General features: G+C 38.5%; 2 protein-coding genes across 3 annotated transcripts in view; one reads left to right on the top strand and one right to left on the bottom strand.

The window, feature by feature from the left end:
- The window catches only part of LOC144630601 (putative RNA polymerase II nuclear localization protein SLC7A6OS), a 29,253-nt gene extending 24,272 nt beyond the window's left edge, over nucleotides 1–4,981 (top strand). The window contains exons 10-11 of one of the 2 annotated variants that reach the window (XM_078488974.1): nucleotides 3,885–3,983; nucleotides 4,411–4,896. In XM_078488974.1, the coding sequence (XP_078345100.1) occupies nucleotides 3,885–3,983; nucleotides 4,411–4,466 (155 nt within the window). In that variant the 3' untranslated portion in view covers nucleotides 4,467–4,896. The other variant, XR_013566579.1, reaches the window with a different exon arrangement.
- A 1,334-nt stretch (nucleotides 4,982–6,315) lies between these two features.
- LOC144630775 (inward rectifier potassium channel 2-like) lies at nucleotides 6,316–13,843 on the bottom strand. Its single transcript, XM_078489142.1, has 3 exons — nucleotides 13,624–13,843; nucleotides 9,066–9,397; nucleotides 6,316–7,128 (listed from the first exon to the last, which is right to left on the bottom strand). The coding sequence occupies exons 1-3, from the start codon at nucleotides 13,706–13,708 to the stop codon at nucleotides 6,316–6,318; spliced, it is 1,230 nt and encodes a 409-aa protein (XP_078345268.1). The 5' UTR covers nucleotides 13,709–13,843.
- Nucleotides 13,844–14,885: the final 1,042 nt, after the last annotated feature.

Genomic DNA, 14,885 nt, shown 5'->3' with positions numbered 1-14,885 from the left:
TTCTTAGCCACTCGCTTTCTATTTTAAGAGACTGCCTCTGTAAAAAGCACCCACTCAAATTCGCGTTCAAATTCGCGCTTATTTACTACAAACTTGATGAATTCGACATTGCTGATCCTAGCAGTATGCAGGACGCGTGTCACTTATCAACCTAGTAAATGGCCCAGCTCACAACGAGTCTCACGTAGCTCAGTTGGTTAGAGCGCCCAACCGGTATCTGGGAGGCCATGGGTTCGATTCCCGTCGGGTACTCAGAATTTTTCTTTGTCCCATGCTCGTGTCATGTTGAATACTTCATCTTCAAAAATAATCTTGCTTGAAACTCTGGCAACTTAAAAAACTTCACCTAGGCCAGAAATAAAACTGATTTGGTTTCGATGCAAAAGGATTTTCTGGCCGCGTTATGTCTCAATCTCTTTAAGATTACCTTAGCATACGTTTTTACTTCTGTGCCAAGCAATTGGATTTTGGACACTGGCATGCACATGGTGGAAAGAGCTTTGAAATTCGATTTTCAACTGAAAGTAACTTGGCAATGTATATACATTGTTCGGTTCTAGGAATAAATCCTGCTATGAAATATTCAATCAGTAGAAGAATTCCTGAAAATAACTTTTGTGTTTCATACGCAATTTAAGTTCATCTAAAGACACAGAACTTGAGACAGGCCTAGGTATTGTATTTTAATGTAAACTTAAATAATGCTTAAGTTCAAGCCTACATGACAAATACGGTAATTTCGGACCTTAGCAGTGGCGAGGGGCGTAGCCAGCTTTTTGAAGGGTTGTAGGCCTGGTCAATCGGCCGTAAGGGTCGCTTTTCGAGGGGGATGGGACGGAGGAAGTCTGCTGCGGAAATATTTTTGGATCAAGACTCTCAGAAATAAGTTCTTCAATTGTGTCAGTTTTCACTCATTCCAAAATAGACGCACTTGTCTGTTGCGGCGTATGCCATTGTGGGTTTGTCCGTCATCTCGCTAGTCTAGAAGGCCGCCGAGTTTGCACTTGCTAGATGAGCCATGATCTCATCGCGAAATGGTAATTGCGAAATATATAACGCTAATGTACGTCACAAATTGCTTTCCATTTCATCTTAACAGCGCTTCAGCCGGAATATTTTCTATCATCATACATTTTAAAAATACGATTGGGCTAAAAAATTTGTAGGCCCGGGCCTACGGGCCTATGGGCTGGCTACGCCAATCACTCACTGGCAGTGGTGAAACACTTCGACGCTTCTACTGATTTTCTATAAAAGTGGAGGACAATCGCGATTGAAATCTTTTCTTTTGCCGGCGTGAAGATGAAATAACAAGACTCAACTGGGAGACTCTTAGCCCGAAACTTGTCACGCCCCTTTGAAATATCAATAAATGCCAGTTTTTCTTTACCCTTTACTATCGTCCGACATGTGAAACCCTTATCCCTACCAATTGCAGTTAAGGATATTTTTCTATTGACAGCTAAACCGAATGATGCCGCGGACACTGTAACGAAAAAATAGGAACTGATGGGCACTGTCGCTTGCAGACAGAAACAAATTAAAATTGAGATATACGGAAAAACAAAGCGAAATGTACAAGTCAAAGCTTCCCTCCAGTAGAAAGAGAAAACACCTAAACTACTACGCAGCAAATATCTCAAGCGAGACGTTTCTTGGATTTGGAGATTTGGTTGTTACAGAAAGATTTATTAAACTTACTCGTCCCAGTACACTATCCACCACTTAATCTCCTCTTACGCATCACAAATACCACATTCACCCAACAGCTGCACAAGTGTCACTGGTGCAAAACATAAAAAAACCTGTATAAACCTGCTTGCAAGCTGGTTGTAAACCGAAACGCTAACTTGGAGAAGAGAGTATGGTAGGGCAAGTATTGAGATAAAAAAAGCCTAATGCCTATATAAGTAGTTTGCTGGACAAAACAGAATACTTTCTATGACAAGGAGGCAACAGTGCAGTTTTGTCAGTCCATCTGTAACTAGCTAGCTAACAGAGAAAGCTCTAGAACTTCATACACATAATAGATTCTGCTATTTCCCACCCATTCCAAGATCAAAAGAAACAAATTGAATTCCTTGAATTCCTGGCTAAGATTTTGACGCGAACCTTTACAAAAAGAATTATCCACCTTATGGATTTGTAATCCAACCCAAGATACATTCAGTTCTCCAGTTCCTAGTTCATAAACTATTAATAAATGATTAAAAATACTCCTCTTACAAGCCTGATTCATTTGCCTTCTCCAAAGCAGAGCTGCCTTTGATTATGATACTTATTGCCTTGTCGTAGCTTGATACATTGTACATCTCGACCAAGGGTCTCTCTCGATTAAGGCCCAGCATCTGCGCCAGGCAATACACATTCACTGCATACTTCAATGTCACTTCGTGAGTTTTGGATTTGTCTGTACCGTGAAATGTCGGAATTCTCTTGACTAACTGTTTTTTTTTTGTCCCCAATGGCCATGAATACATAGACTAGCTTGACATGCATCTTGGGTAGTAAATTCTGTCCAGTTGTTCTTGGGCAAAATCGAAGTTGCATTGTAACGCAACGTGTAACGCAATGCTACAGTTGTCACAGGTAGACACTGGGTCGTTCATTTGAGGCCACAGTGTGATACTGTTGGCTTGATGGTGACGGCTGGACAGTCGGCAGCCTGCTGCCTGGTTGATTCGGTGGATGTGTTGCTCTCCAATAACTCTCAAGAAACTCCCCTAGGTGATCACAAGCATCGTCGAGTTGCGCTTCATCCAGAACAAGATCATAAGAATCCTTTATGCAAAAGTAAACGTTCGCATGTTAGCGTGCTCATTTTTTTAAAAAAGAAACTCCCTTTGGGTTAATGCTTATCTCCAATCATTTCAAACTTTCTTATTAGCAGAAACTGAAAAATGTAATTACCACATAAAAGTACTGCTCAGTAACTTTCATTTGAATGGTCACACACACTAGGGTTTCACCCACAGACTTGAAAGTTAGAACCAGTGGATGGTATATTTTGGTCATCTTGAACTTGTTAGTTTGGAGTAATATGGACATTTACAGCGGGATTTCCAATGAGTGTCCTAAAATCAAAACCAAAGTTATCACTCTGGCTAATCATAAAGAACGCAAACAATACAGTGAACTAGTCAAAACTCGAAGCAAATACATGTAGCCGGCACGAAGCGCGAGAAAATGTGTGCTAGCAAGTCGTGATTGGTTTTTGGTTTTACTTCTGATTGGTTGAGAAAGTGGCGCAATTTTTTTTAAAGAAATGAATGAAATACTTTAGCTTAAAAAAACTAATTGGAGACACTATTTACATTAAAATATATCTAAGCTATTTAAAGTTAAACTATTTACACTTAAATTCTAAGAAAAAAAAGAACCGTACTACATAGATAAATAGATAAATAAATGAATAAATTAATAAATGACAATAGAATATAAAATTTTATAATAAAAGTAGGTGAAAGATAAAAATTGCAGTTAAGAATTAAAAATTTAAAAATGTATATCGGCTAGCTGCATATGTCACATTTACACTCAGTTTGTATAAGACGTGTGAGGTCTTTTCTCCCAATACTGTTTTTAAAACTCGTGACATTAGGTTTCCCTCTATCACTGTAGTCTAGTTTGTTCCATAGATAAGGCCCGAAATATCGTAAAGAATGTTTTCCATAATGTACTGTGCGAAAACGTGGAATATTAAAATCAGCGTTCCTCAGATTATATCGTTTCGGGGCTGTATTAAAGGCAATCACAAAGCGCGGTAAAGCAAAACCAAAGCAAACGCGAATAACATTTGACACATAAGTGAAAATCGTTCTTAGAAGTTTGACGCATAAATCAAATCCACAAAGGAACTTCTTTCTTTTAATTAAATTTTGCAGATGAGGGAAACTGGAGAAATGATTACCCAGATGAAGATGAACAGTGGTCAGACTCGTCACAGGACAGAAAATTCTACGAAGATTACGGCTTCGATTCAGGTTGGTTTATTTGTACATCAAGGCGCAGTGAAGACAATAAAAGTGTTATTTGCATGCGTTTGGCCTTTTGAATACCTAAATGACCTTCTTCCCAAGCCTCGTCCCCAGGTCAATTCGTGCTTTGCCAGTAAGTGGAGGAGGCCTGGAACCATTCGCGGCAGCGATTTCTCCCGACAAGCTTTGCGGGGACGACTGGGAACGAGGCTGCGTTTTACCTACGCTTTTGCATACTCCACACGTGAAATCCCTACCCTTTCATATACCGACAGCCTGAAAAAGGCACCTTATTCGGTCGGAATCCCCCGTATGGTCCACGACTGGAAGTACCCCCGTTAGGTTAGAACCCAGTCTTTCGCGCCATTCCACTGCACATTTAGTGCTCAAAAGAGTACAGAGGAGTGTATTGAATCTCTTTGCGCTTTCCTAGATGAAGGATATCGGAGACATGCTTTTGACGAAGATTTATCAGATGATGAGGACTAAAAAGCGTGCTAACAAAGATGGATGACTTGCAGAAAGTAACCAACACGATGCGACAGAAATAGAGAGATGCTATGATTTCTTCATGCATAACAATGAGCAAGACATCGGTACAACATCAGGGTAGTAGAGAGTGCAAAAGATGGTAAAGCCGGAGAAGCTATTACAATTGAATAAAATGCCTCAAGGTTAAGGACGCTGGACTAGTGTTACTGAAAGGAGACTGCAATAGCACAATGTGTGGGACAAAAGTCTCTTCCAGCTCTGTGGGGAGTGCAATTAAGCTAGAACAGGAAGTAAAAAACCTCGCCAGCAGTGTAAAGGAGACAATTGCTTGCTAAATGAACTGCTTGCCATAGCTTCAGCTTCGCGCCTGTAAATAAATAGGAATTTGCAGGATACACAAATTGCTTGGTTTGTAAAATAAACTGGAATAAACAGGCAGTTAAGAATCTATCTAGAACTACAAATATCATCAACTGTATGCTTTTCAGTAAAGCTAAATTGAGGGGTTTAAGTAATTGCGGTAGCCTACGCTCACTTCCAAGTTGCGGCTCAGGTGACCGTGAGATTCGACAAAGTAGCGTTTTTGACTGTCTTGAGTGCAAAGTTGCTGCTTTCATTCTACTCGCCAAGTGTCACCTTTTTTTATTTCATCAAAAGCTTCCATGCTAGGAACACTAGTTTTGGTTCGAGCCCTTGCTAATTTTACGGTATGTTTATTAATGTGTATGCAATTGCTGAGGAAAGTCCTAACAGGAGGGGATGGGTGGGGTATTGATGACAGCTATTCCCCCTCCTCTCCCCCCACACACACATGCATACACGTGACCATCAGCTAAGGTCGTGAAATAGTGACCCGCCGTATATAAATGAAGTTGTGTTTTTATTGTTACTTAAAAAAATAAGAAATATATTTTCTCACTACTTTTAGTTTACAATTGTAATTAAAATAAAATTGAATTGTGCCAAGCCTTAATTTAACTAAAGTACGCTTTAATTAAAATGTATTTACTGTACTGTTTAATGCACAAAAAAGTAACTTGATACATTAAAAATATGAAAGAGTAAGAAGGCTGCATTTTGTATTGAAAAATATAGAAATAAAATATAATCAAAAAAATATCATTGATATGTTACAAACGTGATTAATTTGCAGGATCTCTGCTTGTTTTTTTTTTTTTTCGACCTGAATGTTTTGCTGTTTGTTTCTGTTTTTGCTTTCTTTTTTTTCCTTACATTTCTTGAGTGTCGTGAACCCAAACGAAAGCATTTACATTGCTTAATGGGAGTGACCTTTCTGCACTCAGTTCATGAAGAAAGACGATTGTGAGACACCTGATGACATATTATACCACGTAATGCACTCACTCTCTATATTTCCGAGGAAAAGGAAAGAAAGCCTGGGATCGAGGTTGAAAACTCATATGACCGTCGACCAAGTTTCGATTGATTTTGGTGTTGCATTTAATTGGTTAATTAGATGATAACAATATCAAAAGCAATTCCAGATTACTTTCGACTTCCTGCAATTAAAAACCCCTTAAAATTGAAAAAAGAAATTCCGGTTTCTCCTTCTATGCAAAACAATCCCAAATTTCCGCATCATCAAGTTGTCACGGTGATACGTTAAATATTAACTGGTCTCTCCTAGAACAACCGTAGCATCAGTCAATACTGTCGGTCTTTCATTTTTTGCGTATTTTTCTTGGAGAGATGTCATAGTTGCTAACAAACAACTTGGAAAAACCAGTTAATGGGCTCCTGGAAAAACTCAGTCTTGCAGCTCGAATAAAATGGGGGTAATCGTAAATTTTTCAACACGGGTGTGACACGGCTATGCACCATGCTGTCAAACAATGTCGCAGTTGTTATTACCGTAATGTTTATGATTCTCTGTCGATGATTCTGGTTCCATGGGAATCCAAACTTGACAATCTCCACCTCCATTCGACACGTCTGTGTTTTCCTTTGTTGACTTTCTATATTCGTCGACTTTTATCCCCTTTTTGTTCGATCTGTCATATTCTTTGGCCGAAGTTAATGGCGTTCTCACACGGTACGTTTTATCAAAGGACGACAGGTCTGCCTTTTTGCCACGAGATAACGAAATGGGTCGAAGCCGCTGACCCCAAAGAATTTCCTCCGCCAAGTAAGACGTCTTGGCTTGGACAACCATGCCTGTTGATTCAACGACGCCCTCAAGAACAGCGATGATTTCCATCCGGGAATTTGCAAGTTCTTGAGCCCCGAGGTCGTACAGCGGACTACGATCGTCAATGACATGCACGACTGTCAGAGGCAAAAGAAAGAATGGTTTGATCTGTTCGCCAACCTCGGTTCCATGTTCGGTGGTGATTGGGAGTTCTTGTTGAGAGACCAAAATCTCTTCACCCGTCGCAGTGGACCGAAAACGGAAGCAATGGACGGAGATTGCCACGTCAAGCAACTGGCTTTTACGCGCGTCACCGACACGAAACATTAAAGACAAGAATCCGTCGCATGCAGCCACAACAGCATGCTTCGAGAACATCACCGTTTGGGCCCTGGGACGAGGACGGGAAAGTTTCGCGAAAATGAGACCAAGGAGGGACGTAGACAGAAAGAAACCCGTGAGAGACTGGAGTAGAAGACATACCACACCCTCTGGGCATTCTGGGGTTATCTGTAGTAAAAAAGACAGGATTTGTCATTTAAATATGAAGTTTAAATATGAAGTTTTTATCAAGTTTATCAAATGACCATACTTCAAACTTATATTTGGGACAAAGCTTTTAACTGCTGCTTTAAAATAGTATGACAGGTCGTTGCTGCTCGACTTTTTAAGGAATGAACATGAATGTTTTCTCCTGCTGCTTAAAGGAGCTCAGTCACGGACAACTCATCTTGAAAAAACTGGCAAGTTTTTTCATGTTTGTCGTTCGTAATCCGTCTTAATCTTCGTCAGTCGAAACCATCCTTAGTTATTTTACTCCTCTGTTGTTTTCCTGCATTACACAACTATTATTTCGAGGTTTCCTTCAATTTGGAAGTAATCAGAAAAATGACTTAAAATATCGTGACCATGTTCCTTTAATATTAGCTATAGCTTCAGATGTGATTCAATATTAAATAGATTTCTTTTAGACTTTCAAACGCCATGGCACTAAATGCAGACAGAAGTCGCATCATTAAAGATCTCGTGACAAATAAGTGACTTTTGTGTTGGAATGCGAAAAAAGCGTTCACTAAAACTGCACCGAACGTTACGCAGCAATTCAACGAGGAAAAAATCACCCAAAATAGCTATAATTGCATCAAGGCAATACTTTGGATAGCTGCAATAGTAACTTAAGGACTTATTAACGTCATCACGACTGATATATTCCACCTTTCAACTTCATAATGACTGTTCTTAGGAGAAATGGTATTCATCTATTGATCCTTATCTGTTTTTTTGAAATCTTTTTCTGGGATTCTAAATATGACCATTGTCTTCCACGGTTAAAACGATGAGCTCTTCAAATGTAGAAATAAAAAGTTTTGTTTAACTCTCTTCAATCAGTTTTACAACGTGACATTTCCTTTCCGCTTTTCGTGGCGGGTAAAACGAACCAATATTGTCCCAGTATTGGCGCATATTGCAGCAATATATCTATTCCTTATCTCGGTAGTTTCGCCTCAGCACTGACATGCTTAATGTCACACTTCTTGTAATATTCACTTAGTGGGCGTCTCACGTAGTAAGCACTACTCTTTTTATCTTATATCGGTATTAAATTTACTTTTTCAAAGTTTTTCAACTGCCAAACATCCGCCCATTTAAGCAGACAGTGACGAGATTTTGTCTCGCTAGAATCTTTCTTACTTTGAGTGGTTTTTACAAAATTCCGATAATTAGAGAGGGTCCTTGTATAAAATACTTGGTCTGATATTGCCTAGACTTGAAGCATGCATCAAACAAACCAAGTGTCAAAAGACTACAAAAACATCTTCGCAAAAATTGTGTAAAAGATTGTCACAAAGATTGTGTAATAAACTCAAGAGTTCTCTTGCAGTCATAATTTCCTAAATTCTGTTGGGTTGTTTGGCTTACTTCACTGGGTTTGTTAGCATACAGTGATAAATCTGGAACAACGCGTCTCAATTTTGTGCATCGAAGAACTACGCATTTTTTAACTATCTGACTGAATAAAACGTTTCAGGGTAAAATAGCAAATGCCCATTTACCTCTTCTTCTTCCTGGTTTTCACTAGCGACGCAAGCACAAGCGCAAGCACAAGAGTGATCACTCAAAAAGGACAGATTTTGATCCTTGTGCTTGTGCTTGCCGCAAGCTCAAACACAAGCATCCAAATGCAATGCACTTGTGCTTTTGCTTGAGTCGAAGCCTTTTTCACGGAGAAATAAGAGCTGTTATCCTTGCGCTTGTGCTTGCGTCGCTAGTGAAAACCAGGCTTAAGAATATACTCGCCGAGGTGAAATGAATACTTGCTATTAATACGGAAGCATTTAAATGGCTTTCAAACCCGAACAAACCCAATGAAGCTGAACAAACCTAGTGAAGTGCTCAGTAGAATGATACGACAGAAAACCCAACAAAGAACACAATAGAAATTATACCTGTCGTCCGCCATATCCAATCGTGGTCTGAGTTTCAACAGAGAATAAAAACGCTGATGTCCAAGAATCAACTTTTTCCACACAAAGTACGCCAGGGTCGTAGTTTAGCCTGAGCCAAAAGATCACAAACCATGCAGTCCCGAAGAACGACCAACTGAAGATAAAACCCGTAGAATATAACGCGATGACCCAGCGCCATTTTGCGTCGATCAACGATGTGAAGAAATCGGCCAAGAATCGTTCTCTCTTCTGAGGTACTTTGGAAGAGCGTAAATTAACTTTGCCACTCTTGCTTACCAAACGATTTCCTCTAGCTTGGGAAGGTCTGCGGCCTTTTGGAGACGAATATAAAAGTGGATTAGAAGTGATGTTAATATGCGAATTTGCCTTTTTCTCGGACATTTTCGTTAGGTAAAGGCGGTGCTCTTTCGTGAAAGCTTGCGACGTGATTGTGCTCACCCTGCAAACTGGTTATGTGCATTACTTAAGTTATATATGTCGACAAAAACTGGAGAAATACCCAATATTACCTCGATATTGCCCGCATGCAGAAATAATAGGTTTCTGATATAAAATAATTTGTAGTTTTTTGTCGGTCACTGGACCTAAACAAGTTTTTAAACTTAAGCATTTCTATTGTAACATAACGGACCCCCCCCCCCCCCCCCCATAACGAGTGCAGAAATACTGAGTTAAGCATCAAAAGCAAAAAGTTCCGTCTTAATCAACTACTATGCCTAGGGATAATTATTAATCATCAATAAACTTTTTCTTTAAACTAAATTCAGTTCGATTAGCAATAATGTGCAGTGTAATATTTATTTCATCCTAATCAAACTGTATTTTAAAAGAAGACTGAGTTTTGATGAGTTTCTTCGCCGGGCCTTCGGTTTGCTTTAAAAAGTCATCATGTAGATATAAATAATAGACTTGCATACTATTTTTAATATTATTTATTTACGGCCATTCACATCAATTACTTCTTTTTAAAATTTGACAGCTTTGATTGACGTAGTTTACAATTTGGTAAACAAATCACGTTACATTCTTTCATTTTTTCCAAAGGAAACTTCGATGTATTTACAGCATCTGTGTGCGTTCAATATGCACTAAGTATTGAATATGAATTTGAATATGTATCAGTTCATTTATTTATAATTAACACACGTTTAGAACAAACATTAACAATCGTAACACCGCGATGTTTATCAACTAAATTTTAATCGATATGTAATCTTCATCTTCAGCTTACTGATTAAGTCACCGCCGTCGCAGCCCGTCTCAAATCAAGCATGGGCACAACTTTCTAATTCTGTTGTCTCAACGCAGGGTTATCACCTATAATTGTGAGTCTAGGAAATGCGGTCCTCTCATGTCATTTAATGGCAATTATGTATCACGACAAAGATCGCTGACTCTTTCCAGTATTTTGATTGGACACCTAGAAGCCAACATCTGGGCCAAATATTAACCTAATGCTTTATTATATTCAGTTAGCGTGTTTCAGCAAATCTAAATACGTGACAATGCTGCCTTAAAAGCTTCTTCGAATACAAGATCACCGAAACAAATTAACTTCAGTGTTACAGTTCCCACTTAGGTTGGAAAAGAACTTCTGAAAGACATCGAGGTTTATCTGTCAAGACATTTTTTTTTTTAACTTAGTAAAGAATTATAGAAGTGTAACAAGAAATCGATGATTTTTGTAAGATTGCTTGGCTGCCTTTTTTATAGTACAATATTATTATTGCGCACTAACTATATTATAAGGGAAAGAAGACAAAATAATACCACACCGGCTATACGCAGTTTTCAAAGATATCTGTTGTGTCGATTTGGAGGAAACGTGAAAATCATTTTGTTCTTGGTAAATTTGGACTTGTTAAGGTAGCTATAAAAGATATTATGCGAAGGTGCCAGCTAGGTGAAAAATCGGATATTCAGTACACGAATTTGGAAGCTTGAGAGTATTGATATAGGTTTTTCAAGTAAAATCTGACGTGGAATTCACGAGTAAGGCAATACATTAACCATGAATGACATGAAATTAATGTATTACTGGTAAGTTTTCTGTGCATCCTATGTATATATTCGCGGGATATATTATACATAGTTTGCCAGGAAGCCATTTGATAGTCGAGTCAGAAGCTTCTTAATATACCACACAGCTTTATTAGCCAATCAGAATGAGAGTTTTGTGTTTGATGCTAGTCGTAAAAGACCATAGTACTTCAAACTTGTGGAGTGTACTTATAAAGTGCCGCGTTCATTCGGTATAGTATGGCTTCATACTGCTTTGACTTTCCTACTTGGTTTATCGCAAACAAAGAATTGGATTAAATCAGTATTCGCTGTTTTCACCGTTCCCATAATACATCTTGTTTACCCCCCAAAATTTTTGCATAAGCATTGTTTTCAATTTCTCTTGGGATTTACAATGACGTACAATTGTCCCAAGAGAAATTGAAAACAATGTTTTGCAAAAATTTTGGGGGGTAAACAAGATGTATTATGGGATCGTGAAAAAAGCGAATAGGAAAAATGTATACTGCTCTTCGATAAAAAGTATTTCTGTTTTGTGTGAGAGCTTGTTAAATCAAACGGCGTAAAAAAAGAACCTTATGTGTTCTTGCAGTGGACATGACGACAGCTAACAACGTCGTTTTGTTGAAGTTGTTTTGGTTTATTTTAAATCTCTGTGGCTGCAATTTCGTGAAAGTGAAAATCTGATGTCTCAAGAAGTCTGAAAAATCTCCGAGCTTTGAAACGACTGAACTGACTTACTGACAATCATGAGCTTTTATGCATGTCTTATATGCTGAATCGCGTCCTACCAACCCCAAAGTTAAAAGCGGAGCTCCCAGCGGCCCGAAGGGCCGCAGAGCAGAGCCCCATACCCATAGAAAATTAACAGAACCGATGCTTTTGGTTTTTCATGGTCATCATGGCTAGCGGCATGGTTCGCAGGCGCGTGCGCCCTAGCGACGACGACGTCGCCCCAACATGGCGGCCATACTCCAGAAATAGGTTTGAGGTTATGGTTAACGTCAGCTTACATCTTTGATATTGGGCATCCATGTCATGGTCAAATGACAGCTGTCAAAACAAGGTATCCGCTGACCAGTATCACATATAGAACTCATCGAGGTCGAATGTTTTTTAAAGTTTACCACTGACCAAGTAAGGATTTCATTAAATCGCGGGCTCAAGTGCTAAATTTTTTTTTTGTTATCGGTCAGTAAATTCAGATTTTCGAAAAGGGCGAAGTAAATAACCGCGGAGCTCCGCTTTTACGCTTGGCTAAATCTATTTAATAACATTATCGATTTGTAGTTTGTAATCGTTGTTTTACATGAGTTGTAACAAACTGCGATACCAGCTTTCCCGTGAGTTATCACATGATCTATTCAGCGTACCCCAGTTCTCGAGTTTGGATCAGTAAAAAGTTTTCTTACAAAAACATCTTCTATCAAGCTTTGTTTTTCGCAATAGTAATGGAATTGCTTTTGAACTGAACAAAAAACACTGTTTGCTTTATCAGTGAAGACCATAACAATTGCAGAAGCGATGGAGTAATTTTTAGAATTCGATGTTTGCCACGAATACGCAAATATCATTTTGTTTATTTTAGCTTTTATCATAGATTTTGTAAACCAAAGCGTTGAAATACACAAGTAAAATATTCCCATCACCTTTCTAACGACAAAAAGAACTTTTCAATGCAGTATATGGCTCTTAAAAATGCGTTGTTTTCCCACAAAAATTTAAACTCTCGACTATATCGTTGCCATTTTATCGATAAAATGATAAAGTTGTCTGCATTTAAATTAAGTTTGACTTCGTTAGCGACTTTTAGACATGTTTTAGCGGGTTAATGCACAGAAGATGTCAGGTGTTTGCAAAAATCCGTATTTTATCATGAGGTTAATTGCACGTCAACAAGTCATGTCCATTTTCTTGCCCGAGAACGCAGTTCGTCATTGGAAAGTAACTTCAATCACTAAATATATTTCATTATAGTGGACGTCGGTGGAAGCTCTATGAATCAAGAGGTTCTAGTCGCTAAAGAATGTTCTCGCATTTGACTAGACTTCAACCTTTTACCAATGGCAACAAACCTTTCAGTAGTAGCTCAAATGTTTACTGCTAATATTAATTTTATTGTTATTAAAATAAGATTTTTCTGTTAAATGATAGATTTAAACTGAAATCAAGAAGAATAAGAATTGAAAGTAACGTGTCTTGTATTGCTCCCTTTTTGAATTGTGTTCTAGAGGTCGATAAACAACTCGCGTGTTAGTTTAACGCGTAAATAACATCAATCACACACAAAAACATCACGTCACGCCAAAAATGAAACATTTTGGCATAGTTATTGAGCAACATTTTCCAACAAATTTTGGCTTGCACCTCAACAACTACGAATTGCGCTTAGATTTTGGCCGACTGAATGATTGCAGATGCTACACAATATACTAAGACTGTCACATTCTTCAATACATGGTTTGGAACCAACCACAACAATTTTATCTAATCTTTATATAAGCTTTGTACTTACTTTCTATTTGTACCTCGTCCTCAATTTCAAAAGAAGTTGGAACTTCTTCTTCAGCTTCTTGAATGTCCAGATCTGTCTCTGACATTTTTATTTGCGTGTTTGCGACCGGCGACAATGCATACAGATATATTTAATGTCCAATATGACTTTGACAAATAGACTTTTAAGCGCTTTCATCACAGGTCACGTGATGTTTATGCGACCTTTCAAGTGGGGCATCTATTCAAAGTTATTAAGGAGGCTCACAACGCACAATTTTCGTAAATTTAAGGTGGCTTTGAATGACTGAAACCGCTCCGAGGAGTTTTTTTTAACTTTGCAAAAAGTTGTTTCTTAATTTTGATCAGTACTCCAAAATAAAAAATGTGGGTCACCGAGCTCCAGCTCTGGCCCTGTAGAAGACTAGTTGACTAGTCGAAATATCGGCCAAATAAATTGTCCAATACAAGTGCCGTCGTACTAGCCGTGCATTTAAAATTACTATTTCGTTTTTTGAGTTTTAAGAACCTAAAGCGAAATTTAAGGATGTTTTATCAGCTTATACTGTTGCTATAGTAACTAGTGACGTCATAAAAATGACCACAACTTGTTCAGCTACATTTGTTTGATATCTTTATTGCAGCAGCAACTGATAAAAATTTAATTGTAGTACTGACACATCATTGTAAAGAGCTGGAAAGTACTGTAAACCGTTGTTTGCCTCCTTACTAGATAGGGAGAATCATATAACCAGGGTCTCTGATTGGATAATCAACATGTGCTATCGCAGTAGCACGTCATGTTATGTTTTGGTTGGTAATGTTTTTACGTCTTCACTGGATGTGATATAAGATCCAGAAATGATTAATCATAATTATCTCACACGGAGCCTGCAAGCAGGCTCTCTCTTCAGGGACCGTAAGCGCTTCGAAGGCAACGAACTCATAGTAATAATATACCGAAGGGATCTGAACTGGCGTGAACGCACGAAGGGCGGGGGTGTATAAAGAGAATTTTGTTTTTGCGCTCTCGATAGCTAGGAAAGTAAAGAAACGTCCATGAACTGACTATATTGGACTTGACAGCTTCCCTTCGCAATACCGCTGGTTCTTTTTTGTTCAGTCCTTTATTTTGCTTAACTTATAACAGCTTTTAACTACCCAGATGACCACACAGTATTCTCCAAAAGTCATGCATTCGCTTGCATAATTACCTCTCATCCTTTTTTAGTTACCCACTAACATTCCAGACAGTTTAAAACACTGATTCTCCTTATTGAATGT

The sequence above is a fragment of the Oculina patagonica genome, chromosome 11 (assembly GCF_052425735.1).
Source record: "Oculina patagonica isolate OP01 chromosome 11, crgOcupat, whole genome shotgun sequence".
Lineage (NCBI taxonomy): Eukaryota > Metazoa > Cnidaria > Anthozoa > Scleractinia > Oculinidae > Oculina > Oculina patagonica.
The sequence above is the reverse complement of the archived record's forward strand: the minus strand, read 5'-3'. Positions and strand labels throughout refer to the sequence as shown.